Below are 25,293 nucleotides of genomic sequence, written 5' to 3'. Positions count from 1 at the left end.
CACCCTTTCCCCATTAACCACCACCACCATCACTCACCCCTTCCCCATTAACCACCACCACCATCACTCACCCCTTCCCCATTAACCACCACCACCATCACTCACCCCTTCCCCATTAACCACCCCACCATTCACTCATTAGCCACTCTTCCCCATTAGCCATGCCCACCACTTACTCCAGCCTCTTTAGCGTCCATTTTTCCTCAAGGGCCCTCATCAGAGCCTTGGTGCCCTCCTCATCGAATTCAGTGTTAGACCACCTGCAGAAGAGCAAGCAGAGGCACGGTTTAGAAGAGCCTACCCAGCTCCGGTGCCAGCTGTCCTGTCAGCTCCCTTCTCCAGCTCTGTCTCCTGGGAGGCCGACTCTGCATCTGCAGACCCTGGGCCACCCTCGCTGTCCAGGCTCCACTTGGGTATTCCTGGCCGCACGCTCAGGCTCTGGGCACATGATAGTCACAGCTGGCCTAGCTGAGAAAAGATGCCCTGGATGAGGGCTGCAGCAAGGAAGCTGGAGGCCCAGGGACACACACCCACACACCCACACACACCCACACACCCACATCCTCCTGTTCTTCAGCCCCCTCCGTGGCCTGCCACAGCCAGCCCAGCAGAGCAAGGCTCATGAGCCCCATTTTTGCAGAGGAGGCAATCAAAGCCCAGAGCGGAACAGCCATGCCCATAACCCCTCTGCGAATCAGTGGGAAATTCAGACCAAAAGCATGGTTTGCATCCTTTCCCAGGCCACAGCCAGAATCGCTGGACTTCATCAGGGGAAGGGTCATTGATTGAAGTCCCATTGCCTGCTCTCCCAGAGGCCCTGCTGCCTCCTCCACCCCTCACCCTCAGCTGGGGTCACTTGTCCCGGATCCCTCCACTCTGCAACTCACTCCAGCTCCTCCAACTGGTGGCAGTGGCCCAGACCAGATGCCAGGTGGGCGAGGCCCTCGGTGCTCACACGGCTGGAGGTCAGCCTGGTGGGGGTCAAAGGGCAGCAGGTCAGGTAGGAGCCCTGAGTTTTGGGAGCATTGAATGCTGGTGGCAGAGGGCAAGGATGCGAAATAGGGATGCAGTTTCTGGAGGCAGTGGGAGGGACGTCCCTCCCTTCATAAATCTCTTCCACCATGAACTCATTAAGCCAACATAGAGCTTGGACTAGTTCAGTATTTCCTAAACCACAGTCATTCAGGTAGCAACTTCACAACTTAAGCCAAAATTAGGTATCACTGTAAAGTCTAGCTAGTTACTGTCGTTTATCACAAACGCTGCGTCTTTAAAGCAAATACTGGAGAAGTGTCGAAGATCTGTCCTAAAGAGTTTCTTCTTTTTTAAAAATTTATTTATTTTTTGTAGAGATGGGGGTGGGGTCTTGGTGTGTTGCTCAGGCTGGTCTTGAACTCCTGGGCTCAAGTGATTCTTCCTCCTTGGCCTCCCAGACTGCTGGGAGCTGGGATTACAAGCTTGAGCCACTGTGCCCAGCCCAAGAGTTTCTTAGTCTAATCGGTTAGATCGAAAGAAAATCAAAAGTTAGGAAAGTTACATTTTGCAACTATCATACTGATTCATTGATTCACTTGAATCAATGATTTATTAACAGCTGCTGAAATTCACAGATGAGAGTTTGAGGAAGACCAGGATATTTACATAATCTTAAAGTATCTTTAAGTTACTTTAAGTAGCTGATAGTAACTTTCCAAGTGGAGAGACCTGGCAGCCGCACTGTCACAGGTGATCACAGTTAATATCACTAGCCAGGGCCCCAGGACACAGACACATCATGTGCCCTGATGGAAGGCACGAGAACACAGCATCGCTTGTGCGATATTCCTGTCCAAAGGGCAGACTCTAACTCTATTTTTGTTTTTGAGACGGAGTCTTGCTCTGTCGCCAGGCTCACTGCAACCTCTGCCTCCCCTTCAAGCGATTCTCCTGCCTCAGCCTCTTGAGTAGCTGGGACTACAGGTGTGTGCCACCACGTCCAGCTGATTATTTTTTTTTAGTAGAGGTGAGATTTCACTATGTTGGCCAGGATGGTCTAGATCTCTTGACCTTGTGATCTGCCCGCCTCGGCCTCCCAAAGTGCTGGCGTGAGTCACCGCGCCCAGCCCGACAGACTCTAACTCTAAGCTTGAGGAAGCATCAAACAAACCCAAGTAGAAGGACATTCTATAAAATACCTGGCCTATAAATGTCAGAGACAATGCTATGAAAGACAAAGAAGGGCCGAGGACACCTGTTCCAGGTTGAAGAAGGCTAAAGAGAGGTGACACTAAATGAGACGTGTGATTCTGGATTGGATCCACGACTGGGGAAAAAAGTGCAAGAAGCAACATTATTGGGACAACTGATGATTAGAGTAGAAATTGTAGTTGAGATAATAGTAGTGTATCAATGTTGCATTTCCTGGATTTTATAATTTGACCGGATCATGGAAGAGAGTGTCCTTGTTTTTAGGAAATTCTCTGAAACATTAAGGGGTAAAGGGACATGATTACTTACTTCTAAATGGTTCAGAAAAGGAGAGAAGGAGAGAGGGAAAGAAAACGGAGGTGGGGAAGAAGGAGGGATGTGGAAAAATATTGGCAAAGGGTGAATTTGTTCCCTTTTTTTTGTTTTTTTTTTGGAGACATATCCTTTGAATGCTATGTTCATGGGGTTACTTATGGCGAGAGGGCTATGAGAGACGATGAAGTTCCCTGAGCAGACCGTTGCTCCCTCCTCTAGGAGAGAAGGAAGAAGCAGGGCAGGCTGTGGCTGGTGACAGCACAGCAGACATCTTTACGTGCTCCAGTTCCTGTAATCCTCCTAGCCCCACGAAGGGCTATTAGACTTTTTATTTTATTTATTTTTTTGAGACGGAGTCTTGCACTGTGTCGCCCAGGCTGGAGTGCAATGTCACCATCTCCGCTCACTGCGACCTCGGCCCATCCGGGTTCAAGCAATTCTCCTGCCTCAGCCTCCTGAGTAACTAGGATTACAGGCATTTGCCACCACACCCAGCTAATTCTTGTGTTTTTAGTAGAGATGGGGTTTCACCATTTTGGCCAGGCTGGTCTTGAACTCTTGGCCTCATGATCCACCTGCCTCAGCCTCCCAAAGTGCTGGGATTACAGGTGTGAGCCACTGAGCCCAGCCTATAATTAGATTCTTTTCTAAGAGCAGAAGGTTGAGGCCAGAGAGACACAGTAATGGGCTCCAGCCAGTAAGTGACTGAGTTGGGATCTGAAGATAGGTGAGTGGGATGCTAAAACCTTTGCTATTAGCCACTCTGTGTCATTGTGTTATTTCTGGTTGAAAAGCCATAATGTGTGTTACTGCATCTGGGAGCCACTTCCAAGCAACCAACGTCAACTTGCTCTGTCACCCAGCCTAGAGTGCAGTGGTACAATTTCGGCTCACTGCAACGTCAGCTCCCTGGGTTCAAGCAATTCTTGTGCCTCAGCCTCCCAATTAGCTGGGATTACAGTCGTGTGCCACCACGCCCAGCTAATTTTTTATATTTTAGTAGAGATGGGCTTTCACCACTTTGCCCAGGGTGGTCCTGAATTCCTAAGCTCAGGCAATCTGCCTACCTCCGCCTCCCGAAGTGCTAGGATTAAAGGTGTGAGCCACCACGCCCAGCTCAAAGGATGCGTTTGGGTAAATGGCACACAGCAGTTCCCAGTCTTCTGAAACTTTGTACTAGTTCACAGTTATTTTAAAAGAAAAGCAATGAAAGAGCGTTAAAAAGGGAATAGCTTTCTTGCCACGTGGCTTAATGTTCCTAAGGTCATGTTTACAACTGGGCACTGTTAAAAGTCATCTCCAGGGCCACCTGTGGCTTCTGTCCTCAGGGCGGGGCACCAAGTCCTCTGAGCCCAGGGCTGGGAAAAACAGGAGGTGTTGGGCAGAGCACAGCTGCAAAGGGGGCTGAGTGGATGTCTTGACTGCATACCGAAATTTCTTCAGCTCAGAGAGGGACAGCAGGAGACTCCGCAGCAGCAGGGAGCTGGCATCATCGTCCTCACAGAGGTTAACCTGAGACAAGCTGAAAAGGCCCAAGGATATTGCAGAGGATTTCAGGCTGGACATACCTCAGGGGTCATCACATCCAGAACGGGGTGCCAAGAAATGAGACGGGGCCACTCAAGACCTCCCCTGAGCCACCTTGGGACTCTCCCTTCCCTCCACTGGCCAAGTGTGATTCTCTCCTGCACAGAGCAGTGAGAACGCGGGGTCACTCGTGGCCTGGAGTAGGCACCAGGGCCAACCAGAGAATTCAGGGCCCCACACGGAGTTTTCGGGTGCTGACCTGAGCTGCTGCAGCCTGGCACATGTGTCTATCAGCTGTCTCACAAGAAGGCTGTGGTGGGTCCCAAGGCCACAGTGAGCCAACCTGGACACAAACAGGGAGATGACAGTTTCTGAACATCTAGTCCAGTATGGGGGATTCAGTCTCCGCCTGCAAGAAGCTTATGGTGTAAGGGTAAATAAATGCCGATCAAACGAAGTCCTGCAGTTTGCTATTCACTGATGAGAAGTGCTAGGAAGCAGGAGTCCAGATGGGGCAGCTGGTGTGGTGGCACAGGTTGTTCACTGCACAAGGGCACCCAGCCGAGGAGGTGAGGTGAGGCCGAGATCCTCCCATGCTCTATTTCCCAGCATGTACACATGCAAGCTACATCCACTCAAAAGGGTGACATTTCAATTTCCAAAACTGTGCCATATGGATTAGAGGTGCTGTGAATCCAGGTATCTATAAGAGTGGATAATGGAAGTGTTTGGCTAAGTCTTGGGGTTCAGGGGGCCTCCCTGAGGTGGTGGCATTTAAGCTGAGACCCGAGGGATGAGGAGGAGTTAGGCAGGTGAAGAAGGTAGGCGCAAAGAGGACATTCTGGGCAGAGGGCACAACCTGTGCACAGGTAAGCAAGGTGCTGTTCCAGGCACTGAAAGCTTGTAGGGGTGATGAGCTGAGACTGGGGCTTGGGGCGGGGCTGGAGCGCCTCAGAAGTGGGTTGGTCAGACCTCTGTAGCTGTGTAAAGACTTCAGACCTCTAAGGACTCTGGGTAGGGTGGTGAATATTGGTCAGAAGCAGCCCCGCCCCCTCCCCAACACCAGCCCCTGCCTTGGGGTACCCGGTGCCGGGTCCCACCTGAGGGCCACAGCTTCTGGATTCTCTTCCTGGCGAGGAAATTCCAGCTGGACACGGAGCTGCTGCTGGGTCTCGGAGATGCTGAGGATGGAGCGGTAGCCAACCTGAAGCCAGGCAGCCTTCCCTGGAGGGCCCAGCTGGCACCTGGGCTGCCTGGCTCCGACTCTCAGCTCTGGGACCCTTTACCTGGGTCCCCTTCTCCCCTCCCATGGCCCAGATTAGGATGGGAAAGTAGGTGCTTCCCTGAGTCACATGCAATACGCAAAGTAGTGCCTTTTCAACAATTTTTTTTTAAAGAGACAGAGTCTTGCTCTGTAACCCAGGCTGGAGTGCAGTGGCTGGCACCATCATCGCTCATGGCAGCCTTGAACTCTGGGCTTCAGTGATCCTCCTGCCTCGGCCTCCCAAAGTGCTGGGATTACAGGTGAGAGCCACCACGCCTGGCCCTTTTCAACAACTTAAAGTTAATAATTTGATGAGGCTTTTCAGACCATGACAGAAAGCCATTAGAGGGATCCAAGGGAAGTTCCAGAATTTTCTGAGATCAGGGCTCAAGGACCACAGTGTGTGGAAGGGTGGGGTAGGGGCTGTGTCTGGAGTCCACATTTGCACTCTAAGCTCACTGTCTTTACTTGAATGTTATGTTCATGGGGGTGTTTATGGGGAGAGGGCTGTATGAGAGATGAAGTCCCCTGAGCACCCCCTTGCTCACTCCTGGAGGAGAGGAGGAAGGAGCAGGGCAGGCCATGTGGCTGGTGACAGCACAGCAGACATCTTTACATGCTCCAGTTCTTGTAATCCTCCTAGTCCCATGAAGGGCTGTAATTAGACTCTTTTATTTTTTTTGAGATGGAGTTTTGCACTGTGTCACTCAGGCTGGAATGCAGTGTTGTAATCTTGGCTCACTACAACCTCGGACCCTCAGGTTTAAGCGATTCTCCTGTCTCAGCCTCCCGAGTAGCTGGGATTACAGGTGCTTGCCAGCACACCCAGCTAATTTTTGTATTTTTAGTAGGGACAGGGTTTCGCCATCTTGGCCAGGCTGGTCTTGAACTCTTGACCTTATGATCCACCTGCCTCAGCCTCCCAAAGTGCTGGGATTACAGGTGTGAGCCACTGAGCCCAGCCTATAATTAGACTCTCTTATAAGAGCGGGAGACTGAGGCCAGAAAGATACAGTAATGGGCTCCAACCAGTAAGTGACTGAGTTGGATCTGAAGATAGGTGAGTGGGATGCTAAAACCTTTGCTATTAGTCACTCTGTGTCATTGTGTTGTTTCTGGTTGAAGAGCCATGATGTGTGTTACTGCATCTGGGAGCCACTTCCAAGCAGCATGCGTGGACTCCCAGCCACGTCTGCCTGGATCCACGAGCCCTTTGTCCTGAATCTGGGGATGTCTTCCGCTGACACTGTGGCTTGATTACTGCACTAGTCCCAGCAAATGTGTAAACCCTCACATATACCCCCGGAGCTCCTGCTATTCTGGGGACACGGAGAATTAGCTGGGACATGGCTATTACTCCACAGGATGAGGGAAGGCCAAGGAAAGTCCCCATGCTCATGAAAGATGAAGAATTCCAAGAGGGCCTCTTCTCTGGACTCACCTTATTTCAGTGACATTGCCTGAGGCCTGGGCGCAGACTTCTAACAGGGAGAGAACTCCAGCTTGGTCCACCCATGGCTCCTGCACCCTGCCACAGAAGGCGACACAGATAAGGTCTCCCAGGGTGAGCAGCAGACAATCAGCACACATGAGGGGGTGGGGGGAAGTGTCAAGGGGGTTCTAGAGGCCTTTTTTTTCTAATTTTTAAAACTATAAAATTATACAACTAGGCATCAGCCTAGAAAAGGAAATTAGCATCACCCTTATTCCAACAACTATTATGATAATCCAAACAGAAAATATTATTTTTAATGACATTTTTATATTTTATTTATTTTTGAGACGGAGTTTTGCTTTTGTTGTCCAGGCTGGAGCGCAATGGCACGATCTCAGCTACTGTTGCCAGGCTGGTCCCAAACTCCTGACCTCAAGTGATCCACCTGCCTCGGCCTCCCAGAGTGCTGTGATTACAGGTGTGAGCCACTGCACTGGGCCACCGATATTTTTAGATTTAAGATCCACAAAATGCTACATCACAAAGGCAAGGAAAGCAAACTATATGTAAAACATGGTCCCATTTTTTTTTTTTAAGACAGAGTCTGGCTTTGTCGCCAAGCTGGAGTGCAGTGGCGACATCTTGGCTCACTGCAACCTCTGCCTCCCGGGTTCAAGTGATTCTCCTGCCTCAGCCTCCTCAGTAGCTGGGATTATAGGTGTGCACCACTACACCAGCTAATTTTGTATTTTTAGTTGAGATGGGTCTCACCATGTTGGTCAGGATGGTCTTGAACTCCTGAGACTGCCCATCTTGGCCTCCCCAAATACTGGGATTATATGCCCAATTTTGTATTTTTAAAAAAGGAAAGTATCTGGAGAAAAAGTATGGAAAGAAGGAGGGAGATAGAGGTGTGTGGAAAATACAGGAAAATATATCAAATGTTTATGGTGGTTGCTTAGATGACAGAATTCTCACGAGTGATTTTTATTTTATTCTTTAATTTTCTGAACTTTCTACAATGCATGTGCATTAATTTGGAAGCAGGAAAAAAGAGAATTCAAATATTACTGCTTTAAAGTTATGTTGAATTTTTAAAGGACTATTTTCTTTATGTATTTCTGGATTTTCTGCATATTTCTCCAATGAGTAAATATTTTTTATTTTTAGCTTTTGTAGACATGGGGTTTTGCCATGTTGTCCAGGCTGGTCTTGAACTCCTGAGCTCAAACAATCTGCCCACATCAGCCTCCCAAAGTGCTGGGATTACAGGCATGTGCCACCTCACCTGGCCAATATTATTTTTAGACTAAGAAAAGTTTTATTTAAAAATGTTATTTTGGGGCTGGCGCAGAGGCTTACACCTGTAATCCCAGCACTTTGGGAGGCCGAGGCAGGTGGTGAGGATTTTGAGGCTAGCCTGGCCAAAATGGCAAAACCCCGTCTCTATGAAAAATACAAAAATCAGCTGGGCATGGTGGTGTGTGCCTGTAGTCCCAGCTACTTGGGAGGCTGAGGCAGGAGAATCACTTGAACCTGGGAGGCAGAGGTTGCAGTGAGCCAAGACCGTGCCATTGCACTCCAGCCTGGGCAACAGAGCAAGACTCCATCTAAAAAAAAAAAGTTATTTTGGGTGACCTAGCAATTCTGGATATATAACCAAAATAATTGAAAGCTGGGACTTTCTGGCTGGGTGTGGGGGCTCACACCTAGCACTTTGGGAGGCCAAAGTGGGTGGATCACTTGAGCTCAGGAGGTTGAGACCGTCCTGAGGAAAACAGTGAGAACTTGTCTCTATTGTTTCTGAAATAAAATAATATTTAAAAAAGAAAGCAGGGACTGTCAATTGGACACTTGAATGGACAACCCAAGTGTCCATTGATGGATAAGTGGATACACAAAATTTGGTCTATCCACACAACAAATTATTATGCAGCCTTAAAAAGGAAGAAGTCAAGTGCAGTGGCTCACGGCTGTAATCCGAGCACTTTGGGAGGCTGAGACGGGCGGATCACCTGAGGTTAGGAGTTCAAGACGAGCCTGGCCAACATGGTGAAACCCCATCTCTACTAAAAATACAAAAAAAAAAAAATTAGCCAGGTGTGGTGGCGGGTGCCTGTAATCCCAGCTACTTGGGAGGCTGAGGCAGGAGAATCGCTTGATCCTGGAAGGTGGAGTTTGCAGTCAGCTGAGATGTCCCCACTGCACTCCAGTCTGCATGACAAGAGTGAGACTCTGTCTCAAAAAAAAGAAGTCTGACACAGTGACACACGCTACAACATGAATTAACCAGAGGACATTATGCCAAATGAAATGAGCCAGTCACGAAAAGACAAATACAGACAAATACAAATGAATCTACTCACATAAACTATTTAGAGCAGTCCAATTCATAGAGACAGAAGAGCAGAATGGTGGTTGCCAAGGGCTGGGGTCAAGGGGGAATTGGGTGTTGTTTCATGGGGACAGAGGTTCAGTTTTGCAAGATGAAAAGAGTTCTGGAGATTGGCCATACAAAAAAGTGGATGTACTTAACACTCCTACACTTAGAAATGATTAAGATGGTAAATTTGTTACGTGTGTTTGTGTTTTTTGTTGTTTTTTTTGAGACAGATTCACTCCTGTTTCCCAGGCTGGAGTGCAATGGCGCAATCTCCGCTCACCACGACCTCAGCCCCCTGGGGTTCAGGCGAATCTCCTGCCTCAGCTTCCAGAGTAGCTGGGATTACAGGCATGTGCCACCATGCCTGGCTAAATTATGCGTATAATTATTACAATTTTTTACAGGTTATTTTGGGGAATGGCCAGTCCTCATTGCCTGTCACAGGCTGCAATGAGAAGTGCACAGCACTGTCTGTGACGGAAGTGTTTTGGGCACAAGTATGAAGCTGAATGTCATGGAGCCTTTCGATCTAACTTCCAGTTTACAGGAAAGTCAGGGGTTAGAGGAAAACACACCATGACATCATCAGGAAGCCACCAGAGTCAGGAGAAGGACAGTCTGCAGTACACACAGTTGCTGATTTTGTCAACAGACACTGATGTGAAACAGAAAACTGTGGTTGGGGGGGCAGCATGCCACAGGATAGAAGAGTCGGTCATAAGACCATTGCCAGCCCGTGCAAATTCTAACCAGATGTGACTAGATCCTGGATCCCAAAGCCAGCTGTCCCATCTGGGGAATGAAGGTGACATTTTAGATTAGACTAGGTAGCACCCGACACTGAGGAATGGCTGAGTTTCTTAGCTGTCCTAATGGAATTGTGATTACAGAGAAAATGTCCTTTTTTTCTTTTTTCTGAGACGGAGTTTCACTCTTGTTGCCCAGAGTGGAGTGCAATGGCATGATCTTGGCTCACTGCAACCTCCACCTCCTGGGTTCAAGTGATTCTCCTACCTCAGCCTCCTGAGTAGCTGGGATTACAGGCACGTGCCACCACACCCAACTAATTTTTGCAGTTTTGGTAGAAATGGGGTTTCACCATGTTGTCCAGGCTGGTCTCAAACTCCCGACCTCAGGTGATACACGCACCTCAGCCTCCCAAAGTTCTGGGATTATAGGTGTGAGCCACTGAGCCAGGTTGAAAATGTCCTTATTTTTTGGAGATTCGTGGTAAAATATTTAGGAGTGATGTATTATAAGGTCTATCACTTACTTAAAACCATTTTAGCTGAAATAAAAATAAAAACATGAAGTAAATATGAAAAATTACGAACAACTGTCAAACTTAGGTGCTGGGAATAGGAGGTTTAAAAAATTATTCACTCTACTTTGGTATCTTCTTTTTCTGAGTGTTTTTAAATGATCATGGTGAACAGACAGACATGAACTTTGTTTCGGGTTACTTTTGTCTTTAGTTCGGGATCCTCCGGAACTTCCTTTTTTTTATTTAAATCCCAAAGCACAGGCCTCCAGCCTTGGGAGGGTCAGTTTCTCTGTGTGCCTTGTGGAGTCTCTGGCACAGATGGACAGGGTTTGCTCAGGGACCAGGGGGCAGGGTTGTGGGTACAGGAAATGGCCAGGGCCATGATCCTGGGGGACTCTTACTCCAGTGCCCACCCCTGCTCCCATTCATACCATAGCCCCTCCCGGAGGCAGGGGGGAAGGAGGTACCTGAGGCTGAACAGTCCTGCTGGTCGCTGCACCAAGCTCAGGAGGGTGGTCAGCTGCTCCTGGCCCAGGCAGCACTGGGTCAGCCTGGGGACAGAGGTCAGTCACTGGGGTGGCTCTGGCAGGGTGCCCCCACCCCTCTGCTGTCCCCTTGGGCTGGGTGGGTCACTCACATGAGCTCCGTTAGCTGCAAGGACTGGCTCAGGCCGGCAGCCAGCCTGGACACGTGCTCTGGACGGAAGCTACACTCACTCAACCTGAAGGCAGAAAACCAGGGCAGAGCCCAGGTGAGGCCTGCAGGCACTGCCACCCAGCTTCATCCCAACCTCCCTGAGGTCCTATTGGGGGAGCCCCCGACGCCTGAGGGCAAAGGACTGGATCAGGCTCTGAGAATCCAAAGATACAGCTCCTACCCTGGGAGCTTCCTGTCTCTTTGGAGAAAAACCTCCCGCACCCCCTGTAAAAAAGTCTCAGGAGTCTCACTTTAGGCTGGGCACTGTGCCAGCCTCTGGGTGCACATATACACATGGCACAGGGGGGTTGGTGTGTAGGGGGTGTGTGTGTGGTGTGTGTATGATATACTTTGTGTGTGCTGTGTGACATGTGTGTGTGTTGTGTGTGGTGTGTGGGGGGTGTGCATGGTGTATATGTGGTATGTGGGGTTGGTGTGTAGGGTGTGTGTGTGGTGTGTGTGTGTGTGTGTGTGTGTGTGTGTGGTGTGTGGGGGGTGTGCATGGTGTATATGTGGTAGGTGGGGTTGGTGTGTAGGGTGTGTGTGTGTGTTGTGTGTGTATGGTATACGTTGTGTGTGCTGTGTGGCATGTGTGTGTGGTGTGTGTGGGGTGTGCACAGTGTATATATGGTATGTGGGGTTGATGTGTAGAGTGTGTGTGTGGTGTGGGGGGTGGGAAAGGACATGGGGGAAGGTGACAGTTGGATCAGACTGTGAGGGAGAAGACGCTAGGGATTTTGAACTTCACCTGCGGGGCAATGGGGAGCCACTGAAGGACACAGAGTAGAGAGGGGCACAGTCAGATGTGTGTTGTGAAGATCCCTCTGGGGGCAGTGGGGTGAGGGGAGGGGAGGATGCCTGACAAGAGGCAGGGGACCAGTTTGAAGGCCCTGTTCACAGCTGAAGTAAGACATGTGGAGGAAGTGGCCCAAGGCAGTGGCGGTGAGGCTCAGAGAGCTCAGGGCTACCAGGGGTAATGAGAATGTAACAATAACAACAGTAATAACAACAGTAATGATAACAGTAATAACAACAGTAATGATAACAGTAATGATAACTAATAACAGTAATAACAACAGTAATGATAACAGTAATAACAACAGTAATGATAACAGTAATAACAGTAATAATAACAGTAATAACAGTAATGATAGCAGTAATAACAGTAATAATAACAGTAATGATAACAGTAATAACAGTAATAACAGTAATGATAACAGTAATAACAGTAATAACAACAGTAATGATAACAGCTGGCAGCACTCCTATCAGCCAGACCTTCTCCCGGCACTTGACACTTAGCTCACTTAGTCCTCACAATAACCCTAAGGGGCAGGCTGTGCTGTTATCCCTATTTCACTTGTCCAGGGCCACACAGCTGGTAAGTGGCAGAGCAGGGATTTATTTTCAGGTGGCTTCAAAATCTTAACCATGACACTCAGAAGCATCAAGGCCTGTAGTCAGGACATGGCTAAGAGGCACAAGTCCGATGCCAAGGCCCTGGCTGATCCGGAGGTGCCGAGGCATCGGGGGCAGATCTGGGAAACAGACCCATGGAGGGAGCTTGAAGCTGCTGTCTGAAGAAGGAGAGGGCCCAGGGAAGAAGGGACCATGGAGGCTGCCACGGATCAGCCTCTTCTCCCCTCTCCCTCCCCTGTCCCTCCCCTGTCCCATCACCCCGAAGGGATTACCTGAGTGTCTTCCCAGCCTGGTCCTCTTTGGAGAAGTGAATCTGGAAGCTCTGCTCAGAGCCCAAGCTGCAGAGAGAAGGGCCTGGGGAAGTGCGGAGCCCAGACGTGTCAGCCTCCTAGGCACCCAGGGCACCCACGGGACACAGAGAGGGAAGAGGGGCTGCACCCACAGGGACAAGGGAGGGTGGAGGCCTCAGAACCAGAGGAGATCCCCAAACTCATTCTGTGAGCATGGTGATACCTGGTCTTCCCACCCCATGGCCTCTGCGGTCCCCGTGGCACCCGGGCATCAAGGGATGGAAATTATGATCCCATGCTCAGGAAACCTGAGATTCAGAGAGAGGCAGAGGTTGCCCCAAGTCACCCAGATGGAGGGCCACGAAGTGTGGGTGCCTTGTTTCTCCCATGATCAGCCAGGGACACCAACATCCCCTTACTTCACCGAGGCCTCCCGGACACGTGGGCAGGAGGACAGGGTCTCCACCAGGCACAGGGCACTTTCCTGAGAGGCGTTGTTGTGACTCAGACTAGAAAAGAAACAGGGCTGAGGATGGAGGTGCAGGTGGGGCCTCCATGGAACCCGCCCAGCCCCCTTCATCTCCCTTCCAGCTGCCATCTCCAGGAACAGAGGCCTCCATGTCTAAGCATCCATTCTCCAGATGGACACACTGAGGCCCAGAAGGACACCATCCCCACACAGGCAGAACTGGCACCAGACCCTGAATCTGTGAGCGCTGCTGGCAGCTCTAGCCCCACCTGGGTCAAGGGATCCTGAGCACAAAGTTCAGTTGCTTAGCAACAGGTGGTGTCCTGGCTCTGGCTGTCCGTGCCCCAGGTCACTGGGGAGATGAAGCAAGTGTATGGATGACTTCCTAAGGCCCCTCGCTAGCTGCAGGGACATCTCCAAATTTATGTCCCATAGATTGGGTCAGAGGAACTTCAGGGACAGGATGGACCAGGAGACAGGCAGCTGCAATCTCATATCAGCTGGTTGGGAATGGAATGTTGCTTCCTTGCCGCGGGGTCAGCTTGGCTGTATGAATGCGCCAAGGGGCAGCTCCATCCCACCATGAGTCATAGCCTCTCTTGGGTATTTGGTGGAGGCTCTGCCCATGGTGGGTGTGAGGGACAGAGGAAGGGACCCAAGGCCAGGGGAGTGAAGGCAAGGGAAGAATCGCCCCTTGCCCTCCGGAGTCCTTGTCCTCTAGGGCTCTGGGGAAATGCCCTCAGAAGGAGCCGCCTCGTGGTCCTGGCCCAGGGAAACCTTCCTCCTTGCTCTCTGTCCTTCAGGCTGCTTTCCACTTACTCAAGTGAACCGGAGATAGGCACCTGCGGCAGACATTCCAGAACGGATCTGATCCCACCATCACCCAGCAGGTTTACTGAGAGGCTGTGGGGGTAAGGAGCAGTGGTGGTGATCAGAGGTGCCTCCTCAGCTTGAGATGCTCCTCAGTCACCAGGAGCTTGCATCCACTGTCACTGATACTGAATCCCATGCCAGGGTCACCAGAGCCACCACCATCACCACCACCACCACCAGTATCACCACCATCACCACCACCACCAGTATCACCACCATCACCACCACCATCAGCATCACCACCACCATCAGTATCACCACCACCACCACCATCATCAGTATCACCACCAGCACCACCACCACCAGTATCACCACCACCACCACCACCATCAGTATCACCACCACCACCATCAGCATCACCACCACCATCAGTATCACCACCACAACCACCACCATCAGTATAACCACCACCACCACCACCATTAGTATCACCATCATCACCACCATCATCAGCATCACCACCAACACCAGTATCACCACCATCACCACCCCTCTTTCATTATAACTGCAACTCTACACCACCAAGCCCACCACCACCACCACCACTATTGCTTCCATCACCACTAGAATGACCACCAACTCCTACCTTCCCTGCTACCATCCCCTTCCCAGCACCACAGTAAACCTGTCCTCATCGTCCCCTTCCATATTGGGTGACCACTCCTAGCTCATGTGCCTCCAGCAGGCTTTCAGGGTTAAAGAAAAACCAATTCGCCTTCACCATGCCCTTGGCCTGCATGATTTGGGATCCACAGTTTTTGAATGAGAAGAAATTCAGGAAAAAAAATGTTTGGAGGGTGCATTGACCCCATAGATTCCTTGTTTTAATCTGGGAATGCAATATCAATTTTGGAAACCTCACCTGATTAGTTTCTTAATTCCTTCATTGCAGCATTCTGTTGTTTTATTTATTTATTTACTTTCATTTATTTATTTATGTTGAGACGGAGTCTTGCTCTTGTTGCGCAGGCTGGAGTGCAATGGCACAATCTCAGCTCACTGCAACCTCCGCCTCCCGGGTTCAAGCGATTCTCCTGCCTCAGCCTCTCAAGTAGCTAGGATTACAGGCATGTGGCACCATGCCTGACTAATTTTGCATTTTTAGTAGAGATGGAGTTTCACCATGTTGATCAGACTGGTCTCAAACTCCTAACCTCAGGTGATCCACCTGCCTCGGCCTCCCAAAGTGCTGGGATTATAGGAGTGGGCCACCGTGCCCGGCTAGTTTTAGCTACTGTTTAGAAATAATATAACTACCGTGTCCTGGAACATCTGATTTTTCTCCTATGTCTTTGACTTTTTTTTTTTTTTTTTTTTTTTTGAGATGGAGTTTCTCTCTGTCACCCAGTCTGGAGTGCAATGGTGCAATCTCAGCTCACTGCAAGCTCCACCTCCCGGATTCAAGCAAATCTCCTGCCTCAACCGTCCAAGTAGCTGGGATTACAGGCATGTGCCATCACACCTGGCTAATTTTGTATTTTTAGTAGAGATGAGGTTTCTCCATGTTGGTCAGACTGGTCTTGAACTCCCAACCTCGGGTGATCCTCCTGCCTCAGTCTCCCAAAGTGCTGGGATTACAGGTGTGAGCCACTGCACCCGGCCTGACATTTTTGATGTTTGTTAATTTCATCTTTTCCTAAGAAAAGTCATTTAAAAATTGGTTTGTCTTATGAAGCCACTTAATAAAATGTCTTTAAAATAGGAAAAATCTCCCTCTATAATGAAAAACAGAACACTCAAAGACACATTTCTTATTCATATCTCTTTAAAATACATCCCAAGGGCAGTGGCTCAGGCCTATAATCTCAGCCACTTGGGAGGCTGAGGCAGAAGGATCACTTGAGCTCAGAAGTTTGAGACCAACCTGGGCAACATGGCGAGACTTCATCTCTTACAAAAACTGAACTATTAGCAAGGCGTGTTGGTGTGTGCCTGAAGTCCCAGCTACTCCAGAGGCTGAGGGTGGAGGATCGATTGAGTCCAGGAGTTGGAGGCTGCAACTATGATCACACCACTGCACTCCAGCCTGGGCAACAGAGTGAGACCCCAGGTCTTAAAAAAAATCCATTATTTCATCAGCCACATTTTTCTTCTCGGCCACATCACAACAGAAATGTAAATTGTATGGCATTTTTGGTGGACAGCTTTCTCTATTTCCCACTGGTTCTACACTGGATTCCTGATGCTTGTGATCAGGGACTCTGCATTTTACTAGCTGTGTGATCTTGGGCAAGTTCTCTCTTGCACTGAGACACTCTCTGTGTCTCAGTTCCATCATCTGTAAAATGGGAACAATACTAGTATCCAGGGATACCGGAAAGATAAAAAGAACACATCAAGCATTTAGAACAGTGGAGAAAGTGCTCAATAGGTGTTAGCTATTATTATTCCACCCATGCAGGGGCTGACTATTGGAGTACCCAAGACAGGCCACGTGGACACCACATCTCAATACAAGAGACTACAAGACCCCATCCTGGCTGGCTCTGCGTCCCTCCTCAGGTGGAACCATTTGGTACTTTTAACCACCTGCTGGGCCAACAATGAATCCTGCGTTTTAGCCCCCATCTGCCCGCAGAGCTTGCACACACTTGAGGCTGAGGGATGCCCAAATCAGGGGGACACACCATGGAACTAGCTCCACCATGGCAGGAGTGGGGCGGGAGAGAGAAAATGGATTCAGGGATGTGACCTGAAGTCCCCGGCATCCCTGACAGCTGGTCCTGAGAGGTGTAGGCGGGCACACATGGACACTCACACCCCCTCCAGTGCCCCTCAGGCATGCACCCATTCTCCTCTCCTTCCTCCTTCCCCTCCTCCCTCAACTTACTCCACCTGGCTGAGGTCCTCACACTTGCTCAGCAGCCAGCACAGTGACTCCACATGCTCCTGGCTGAGGCTGCAGCCTGTGAACCTGCTGGGCAGAGGTAGAGGGACAAGCAGGGAATGGGGCGTTTGGCCACTCAGATCACCTCTATCCTGGCTAGTCCCAGGCATAGCCTCTGAGCTCCAGGTGGGTCTCCACTCAAGCTTGGACCCTCTGGAAGTGTCCAGAGTCCCCTGCTCCCTCCCTTACAGTAGATCCCCCCGGACCTGTGTTTCTTCATGCTGGGTGAAACAAGCCCCCCTGCAGTATTGCTCCAGGGGAATGTTTTGTGGTAGGCAGTCTGCATGCTGCTCTGACCACCCAGGAGGCAGATCTACTGGTCCCCAACATCAACTAGCTGCCTGGGCACGGTTCAAGGGGGCTTACCCACAGCACACGCCTTCCTGCTCCTCGTTAGATCTGAAGTGTAGGGATGCGTGGTGCAGAGACCTGGAGCAGACAGCACCTGGGTCAGCCAGCTGTGGCTGCAGCCTCAGGATGCCCCCACGGAGCCAGCACCCCTCCTCCAGAAGCCCAGCCTCTAGCTGGGTCCTATGTCTGCATCCTACCCCTCATACCCACCAGGCTCCCGGCACAACCCTTCAGAACTAGTCCTGGCTGTCCCAGGGGAATGCCCACCTGAGATCCACCTTTTTAACCCGCGGGCACAGGCTGAAGATGTCGGCCAGCAGGAAGGGGCTTCTTGGGGACAGTCTCGTCTGGCTCAGCCTGAAAAGGAAAGGGGATAGATCCCAGCAAGATGAGTGGACAAGGAACCTGGCTGGGTTGGAGGGTAAGGAAAGGGAGGGTGGGGAGGGCTGGGAGCTCAGCAAGGCAACGGGGAAGCAGACAGGGGCTCAAGAGTCACAAATAGGGCTGAGGATTGGCAAGATTTAGATTTGAGTCCCTGTTCTGCTTACTGGCTGTGTGACTTTGGACAAGTCACTTCACCTCTCTGAGCGTGTTTCCTTATCTGGAAATCTCAAGGTATATGTGGGTGCACTGCCAGGCATGGGATCCATGTTTGCTGTTATTATTACTATTGTTTTTATCTGCAAGCACAGATTTCACAGGCGACTCCTTGCTCACAGAGAGTGGGAAGCTTCAGGCCCTTCGGACACAGTTTTTAAACCTTAGCGCTATTGAGATGTGGGGTCCGATAACTCCTTGTTGGGGGCTGCCCTGTGCCCTGTAGGATGTTTAGAAGCATCCCAGATCTCTCTTCATTTGATGCCAGTAGCAGCACCCCCACCCACAGTCATGATCACCAAAAATATCTCCAAACATTTCCAAATGTCCCCCAAGAGCGAAGATCACCCCAGTTGCAGACCACTGCCTTAGAGGAAGTGAGATGGGTTCACTTTGCCCTCAGAGGCAGGCTCAGCACCTCCATTTGCCTCACCCAGTAATCCCCCATCAGCTGGTCTGTAAATTTCACTCTGCAGATCCACCCTGAGTCCACCCACCTTCACCCTACCCCAGCAATGATCAGCCACCAGCACCCTTCCCCCTGCTGCACACATCCCTTCCCACTCTCATTCCCACTCATATCTCCCAATCCCTTCTCTACCCAGCACTCAGACTGAGCTTTTGAAAATCCAAATTAGGGCCAGGCATGGTGGCTCACATCTGTCATCTCAGCCCTTTGGGAGGCCAAGGTGGGTGGAGCACTTGAGGTCAGGAGTTCGAGACCCACCTCGTCAATGTGGTGAAACTCCATCTCTACTAAAAACACAAAAATTAGCCAGGCGTGATGCTGCGGGCCTGTAATCCCAGCTACTTGGGAGGCTGAGGCACAAGAATTGGTTGAACCTGGGAGGCAGAGGTTGCAGTGAGCCAGAATTGCACCACTGCACTCCAGCAGGGGTGACAGAGCAAGACCCTGTCTGCCTCCCCGCAAAAAAGAAAGAAAGAAAACCCAACTCATTCCTCTCCCTTTCATGTTCCTAGAACCGTCTAAACTTCTTCCCACGGGCGCCAGGCCCTGTGGGACCCAGCCCCAGCCCATCTCTCTCTTCCTGCTCTCCTAAGACTCTCCCTGCCAGGCACTGTGCTCTGGCCACACTGGCTTCTGCGCTTTTCCTGTAGTCCACCAAGTTTAATCATGCCTCAGGGCCTCGCACATGCTGTTCCCTCTGCCTGGAATGCAGCTCCCCACTCTCCACAAGGCAGGTTGTTTCTCTTCCTTTAGGTCCCAGCTCAGCATCCCTCCTGAGAGATATTCCCTGACCGCTTCTGCCATCATCTAAATCACCTCTCCAGCCACTCTTCACCACATCCCCGAGAAAATTCCCTTATCACTGGCTAAGTTCATCTTATTTGATTTTACTTTACTTATTTTTCAGCTTGCTACCGTAAGATGAGCTCCGAGAAGGTAAGGACATAGTCAACTTTTTCTGCTGCGTCTCTAGCACCTCACAGTGCCTGGCTCACAGTAGGTGCATAAGCACTACAGGTTGAATAATACGAAGTTTAAACCCTGGCAAGGGGTCAGGCTGGCCACCCCACTCCAAAGGCAGACGGGGAGTCAGGGTGAAGCTGTGTGATTTAGGCAAAGGGAAGTTCCTCTCTGGTCTGAGGTTTCTAACCTGTTCAATTTTAACCTGCATTTTTTTTTTTTTTTTTGGAGACAGAGTCTTGCTCTGATGCCCAGGCTGAAGTGCAGTGGCATGATAGCTTACTGCAAACTGCCTCCGGGGATCAAACATTTCTCCTGTCTCAGCCTCCCAAGTAGCTGGGATTACGGGCATCCACCACCATGGCTGGCTCATTTTTGTATTTTTAGTAGAGATAGGGTTTCACCACATTGGCCAGGCTGGTCTCAAACTCCTGACCTCTGATCATCTGCCCACCTCAGCCTCCCAAAGTGCTTGGATTACAGGTGTGAGCTACCTCACCTGGCCTAAATCCTTTTAAAATTCTAACCAGTCTGAGCTGAAATTAGAAAATAGTTTTAATTCTTTGAGGAATGCTGCTTAAATTCCCCTTTTGAAGGGTTTGATGGTGATCTTTAAAAGGTAGTGTATGACGGCCAGGCGCAGTGGCTCACACCTGTCATCCCAGCACTCTGGGAGACCGTGGCAGGCAGATCACAAGGTCAAGAGATCAAGACCATCCTGGCCAACATGGTGAAACCCCATCTCTACTAAAAGTACAAAAATTAGCTGGGCATGGCGGCGAGCACCTGTAGTCCTAGCTACTTGGGAGGCTGAGGAAGGAGAATCACTTGAACTCAGGAGGTAGAAGTTGCAGTGAGCCGAGATTGTGCCACTGCATTCCAGCCTGGTGACAGAGCGAGACTCTGTTTCAAAAAAAAAAAGTAGTGTGTGACATATACGGGACCTACATCTGTACAGCCTCTTTCTACGGGTGGGTGATCTTCCTGGGGTTGAGGAGACATAGGACAGCTCACTTGTCCATTTTTTAAAGGTGACTTTAGACCACTTATTTGAGACCCAACCCTGGGGGACTGGGTGGAGGATATTAATCCAATTTGTCAGATGAGGAAACTGAGATGCAGAGGAGGCAAACGATGCCCCCTTAGTTGGACAAAGTATTAGGGTGGAGCTGGAAGCAGATTTGAGTCCCCGTTGTGCCAGGTAAAATGGTAAAACAACCTAAGGAAAGAATGGGGTGGGTAGAGGGCGAGGGCGCTGGAAGGGGGAAAGGAGGGGGGTTGAGGGGTTAGAGGGCAGGTACAGCTTTGCAATGAAGGATCCTTAGGGACACAAGCACACACAACCGGGGAACAGGCAACTCGTCTTACTGCAGCAGGCTCAACTGGGGGAGTCGGGGCAGGCAGTGCAGCAGAGTCTCCAGGCTCTGGTCACTCAGGACCTCACAGGACAATCTGTGAAAGAAAGCATATGAATGAGGTGGGGGAAACCTTCCAGGACAGCAGGGAGCATGGCCTCACAGCCAGAGTCCTAGGAGATGGGACCTAACCAGGGTCACCTGAAATATTCCCTCCCAGTATGGGGTCCATGGGTTATCCATGGGGCTGAAAGAGGAGGAAGGTCTTGTAAGTTTGGAAAATATAGGGTTAAGCCAAATTAAATGATTCTGTTTGCTGCATGACTTCTCTGAGCCTTTGATATGCTGCTGTGCATTATGAATTTCCAAGGAACTGCAGTAGACTTTTCACCAAACTAAATAGACTAGCAGAATTAATTTTTGAGGGCCATGAAGGTAAGTGTTTTACAAAACATGTTTGTTAAGAAAAGAATGCAGCCAGGCTCAGTGGCTCACGCCTGTAATCCCAGAACTTTGGGAGGCCGAGGTGGGCAGATCAGGAGGTCAGGAGATCGAGACCATCCTGGCTAACACAGTGAAAACCATCTCTACTAAAAATACAAAAAAAATTAGCCGGGCATGTTGTCGGGTGCCTGTAGTCCCAGGTACTTAGGAGGCTGAGGCAGGAGAATAGCTTGAACCTGGGATGCAGAGGTTGCAGTGAGCCAAGGTCACACCACTGCACTCCAGCCTGAGTGACAGAGTGAGGCTCCATCTCAAAAAAAAAAAAAAAAAAAAAAAATTAGCCAGGCATGGTGGTGTGCACCTGTAGTCCTTGCTTCAGGAGGCTGACTTAGGAATCACTTGAATCCGGGAGGCAGAGGTTGCAGTGAGCCAAGATCACACCACTGTGCTCCAGCCTGGGTGACAGAGCAAGTCTTAACCCAGAGGAGTGAATATGACGGTGGAAATTCAGCATACAAGAAGTCAGCAAAGAAGACAGGGACTGGCTCGGGCCTCTAGTTTTCCATCAACACCAAACCAACCAGCTCATCGTTGTCCAGATAATTAGTCAGAACCCAGTGCATGTAGGAGACACGTCAGACAACCACCTTGCTGTCTCTGCTCTAAATGGAAGACCAGGGCAACTCAAGACTCTGAGCGCCCTGGGGTTTACATGCAGCCCCCTCCTTGGGGGCCTGGAGCCACTTCCCGACCCCGCAGACCTCTACTATGTTCTCCTGCCTTGGCCACCTTCCCCTTCCTCTCTTTCTGTTCCTTTGTCCTCTGCAGGCTGCCCTCTCCCCTCTTGGGGGCCTCCAAGAGCCTGGCCCATCTGGGCAGCTTTCTTCTCTGGCTGGTTGGAGGGAAGAATGGAGTGCAAGAACCCCACATCATTGGCCCAGTGAGCTGGGGGGTGGGGTAGGGCGGGAGGAGCTGTCTGTGGTCCTGGGCTGGAAGCCTCATGGTGGAACCTCTGCCAGGGCCCAGGCCGCAGGCCCAACTCTCCCCTTTCTGCCCCAGGGACTGGGCATGGGCCCCTGAGGCACAGTAAAGACCAGGGTCTTTATTGAGGGGTGGTCTTTCCAGAAACACATCCTGCATAGTGTCCCCCCACGCCCCAAATACACCATGAGCTCTGGTTGGCAGAGGAGGTGCTTACCCCTCCTTTTTTTTCCCCAAAGAAATGGAATTTTCACCCTTGACCACATCCCACATGGCACGCCCATATGTACATAGGCAAAGTAGACCCACAGTGCTTGAATTCAGGGAGGCGGGATGGAGCCCCACTATCTATCTTCCCTGGCCTCCTTGGTGGAACCACAGGACACAGTTGGCTAATCACTGGACTTCAGCATTGAGTACCTTGATGACTATTTACAACAATAATCCTGCACATGGTCACAGTATTCTTCAGTTGGCAAAGTGCTTTCATATTCACGATTGCATTCTCCCCAACCACAGGTGAGGGAGGGGGCCCTAAAACCCCCACCTGTGCTCAGACCACACAGCACTGCCAGTGGGCTTTTCATAAGAAGCTTCCCCTGCAGATGGCCGGCCCTGGCCAGCAGTGCCTGCATCCCAGTCTCCTTGTGTTCCCAGGATCTGGCCCAGTGCTTGGTATACGATAGGTACTTAACAATCCAATCATGTAAGAGTGCTGTTTGTAGCATTGGCTGCAGTGCTACACAAAACAAAACACCTAGAAGCAGTTTGGATCTCAATCTAGACCAAGCTTGTCCAACCCACACGGCCTGCGCATGCCGCCCAGGATGGCTTTGAATACAACCCAACAAAAATTCATAAACTTTCTTCAAACACTATGAGATTTTTTTGGTGATTTTTTTTTTTTAGCACATTGGCTATCGCTAGTGTTAGTGTATTTCATGCGTGGCCCAAGCTTCCGATGTGGTCCAGGGAAGCCAAAAGATTGGACACCCCGATCTAGATTCTAGAAGGGGGTGATGGAGTAACTCACAGCATGTCCCATACTATGGCAATTTAGTATTAAACGGCATAGGCCAAACACGGTGGCTCACGCCTGTAATGCCACAGCTCTTTGGGAGGCCGAGGCCGGTGGATCATGAGGTCAGGAGTTTGAGACTAGCCTGGCCGATATAGTGAAACCCCATCTCTACTAAAAATACAAAAAATTAGCTGGGCATGGTGGTGCACGCCTGTAATCCCAGCTGCTGGGGAGGCTGAGTCAGGAGAATCACTTGAACCCAGGAGGTGGAGGTCGTGGTGAGCCGACACTGCACTCCAGCCTGGGCAACAAAGCGAGACTCTGTCTAAAAAAAAAAAGACATCAGTATACACTCTGTAAAACAGATAAGAGGCAATCAGAGACCAATGATGTTGGATGACTTTAAGAAATTATCATTAATAGTGTAGGTCTGGGCCAGGCTCAGTGGCTCATCCCTGTAATCCCAGCACTTCGGGAAGCTGAGGCTGGTGGATCACTTGAGGTCAGGAGTTCTAGGCCAGGCATTATGGTGGGCACTTGAAATCCTAGCTACTCAGGAGACTGAGGCAGGAGAATCACTGGAACCCAGGAGGCAGAGGTGGCAGAGAGCCAAGATCTCACCATTGCATTCCAGCCTGGGCAATAAGAGTGAAACTCTGTCTCAAAAAAAAAAAAAAAAGTAGGTCTGATAATGGTTTTGTGGTTATGTGTTTGAACCTGGAGGAGGACATGGGAAGGTCACATCTCGGGGGGGTCAAACCAGATTATCTGGTTGGAAGGGCTGGAAGGGCATTTGAGATGGGGACTGGAAAACAAGAAAAAAGACTGAAGCAAAATGGCAAACGCAGATGCTGTGAAAACACAGGGCATGAAACTGTAGAAGACACCTGGTTTATGACTGCAAACAGGTAGAAACTGAATATGCAAATAGGCAAGGAGTAGGCGGTCCTGTGGACACATGACAACGCTGATTTGATGAGAGAAGAGGTTGTTTAGGTGAGGCAGATTTTGTCTCGGGTTTCTTTATTATAAGGTAATTACTGTACTAGGATCGCCACAAGGACAGTAAAAGGAAAGGCTGACTATCCTCTGTGCAGATGAGGAAACTGAGGCCTGGGGAGTTGAAGCCCTTTTGAGCCAAGAGTCCTGATTCCAGGCCCAGTGTCTGGTCACAGACGAGGGTGTTCTGGGGTGAGTAAGGTGGTAACCCCACGGGGAGAGGGGGTGCCTTGAGGAAGGGCTTTCAGAAGTGCTAAGCTTCAGCCATGGAGGCAGGTCCCAGTGGGTGCCTGGGTGAGGCCCCAGGGGTGGGGTCAGAGGCGGACAGGGCTCCCAGGGGCCCTGAGCTGAGTGGATAGTGCAGGTAAAATCTTCCCCAGCCCAGCACAGCATCTCCCAGTGGGAGACTCAGCAGGAGACACGTGCTGCCTAAGGCTGGGGGCTGCTGAGAGACAGCCCAGTTTCTGCCAAAGGCCAGGGGACTCTCATGGGGCAGGGCTGGCAGGGGCTGGTGGGAAGAGACCGAGAAAGACTCACCTGGCCTCTAACCAGGAAGCCCCCTCCCAGGTCACTGGGCAGATGCCCACATGGTGCCCTCTGGGGCTATGTCCTTGTTACTTACTGGAGTTCCAGTGGTCCTGGGCACGCCTCCAGAGTGGCACAGAGGCGGGTGAGGGTCAGGGTCTCCAGAGAACACTCACTGAGGCTGCAAAGGGGCAATGGGCAAGGCAGGGAATCAGAGAAGGCCCAGGGTCCCCGGCTCGCCCCGGGGCGCTCTCCTTCCCCCAGCATCCCTCACTCTAAGTGGGAGGGCGCAGGCCCATTCCCCTGCAGGGCAGTCGCTACCCTTCCAGGTCTCCCCTGCAGCCCCCATTCCTCCTGCCCTGACAGTAGCAGTGCAGGACCCTGAGTGCCCAGCTGCCCTTGTCACTGACTCTCCAACTCCTCCCCAACATCCCCCCAGAGCCCAGGCCACCATCCTCACTCACCTTGACCATTGAACACCCTCTGGGCTTCCACTCTTGCCTCCCTGCAATCCTTCTCCACCCCACAAGTGTCTCACATTTTAACACTGCAAATCTCACCAGGCCTTTCCCCGTTACCCTC

At 50.7% G+C, this 25,293-nt stretch overlaps 1 protein-coding gene across 3 annotated transcripts in view; it reads right to left on the bottom strand.

Moving 5' to 3' along the window:
• NLRC5 (NLR family CARD domain containing 5) overlaps positions 1-25,293 on the bottom strand; it is a 95,644-nt gene that overhangs the window by 12,696 nt on the left and 57,655 nt on the right. For 2 of the 3 annotated variants that reach the window (XM_032283951.1, XM_032283953.1), the window contains exons 23-38: positions 24,809-24,892; positions 20,755-20,838; positions 17,628-17,717; positions 17,376-17,438; positions 16,953-17,036; positions 14,069-14,152; positions 13,200-13,289; positions 12,763-12,828; positions 11,013-11,096; positions 10,843-10,926; positions 6,735-6,821; positions 5,130-5,210; positions 4,289-4,372; positions 3,932-4,024; positions 888-971; positions 177-260 (exon numbers count right to left, since the gene is read on the bottom strand). In XM_032283951.1, coding sequence (XP_032139842.1) covers positions 177-260; positions 888-971; positions 3,932-4,024; positions 4,289-4,372; positions 5,130-5,210; positions 6,735-6,821; positions 10,843-10,926; positions 11,013-11,096; positions 12,763-12,828; positions 13,200-13,289; positions 14,069-14,152; positions 16,953-17,036; positions 17,376-17,438; positions 17,628-17,717; positions 20,755-20,838; positions 24,809-24,892 — 1,326 coding nt within the window. Of the gene's footprint in view, positions 1-176; positions 261-887; positions 972-3,931; positions 4,025-4,288; positions 4,373-5,129; positions 5,211-6,734; positions 6,822-10,842; positions 10,927-11,012; positions 11,097-12,762; positions 12,829-13,199; positions 13,290-14,068; positions 14,153-16,952; positions 17,040-17,375; positions 17,439-17,627; positions 17,718-20,754; positions 20,839-24,808; positions 24,893-25,293 lie in introns of all 3 variants that reach the window. The other variant, XM_032283952.1, reaches the window with a different exon arrangement.

This window comes from Sapajus apella, unplaced genomic scaffold (assembly GCF_009761245.1).
Source record: "Sapajus apella isolate SASKATOON/1434 unplaced genomic scaffold, GSC_monkey_1.0 scaffold15, whole genome shotgun sequence".
In the NCBI taxonomy this organism is placed as follows: Eukaryota; Metazoa; Chordata; class Mammalia; order Primates; family Cebidae; genus Sapajus; species Sapajus apella.
The sequence above is the reverse complement of the archived record's forward strand: the minus strand, read 5'-3'. Positions and strand labels throughout refer to the sequence as shown.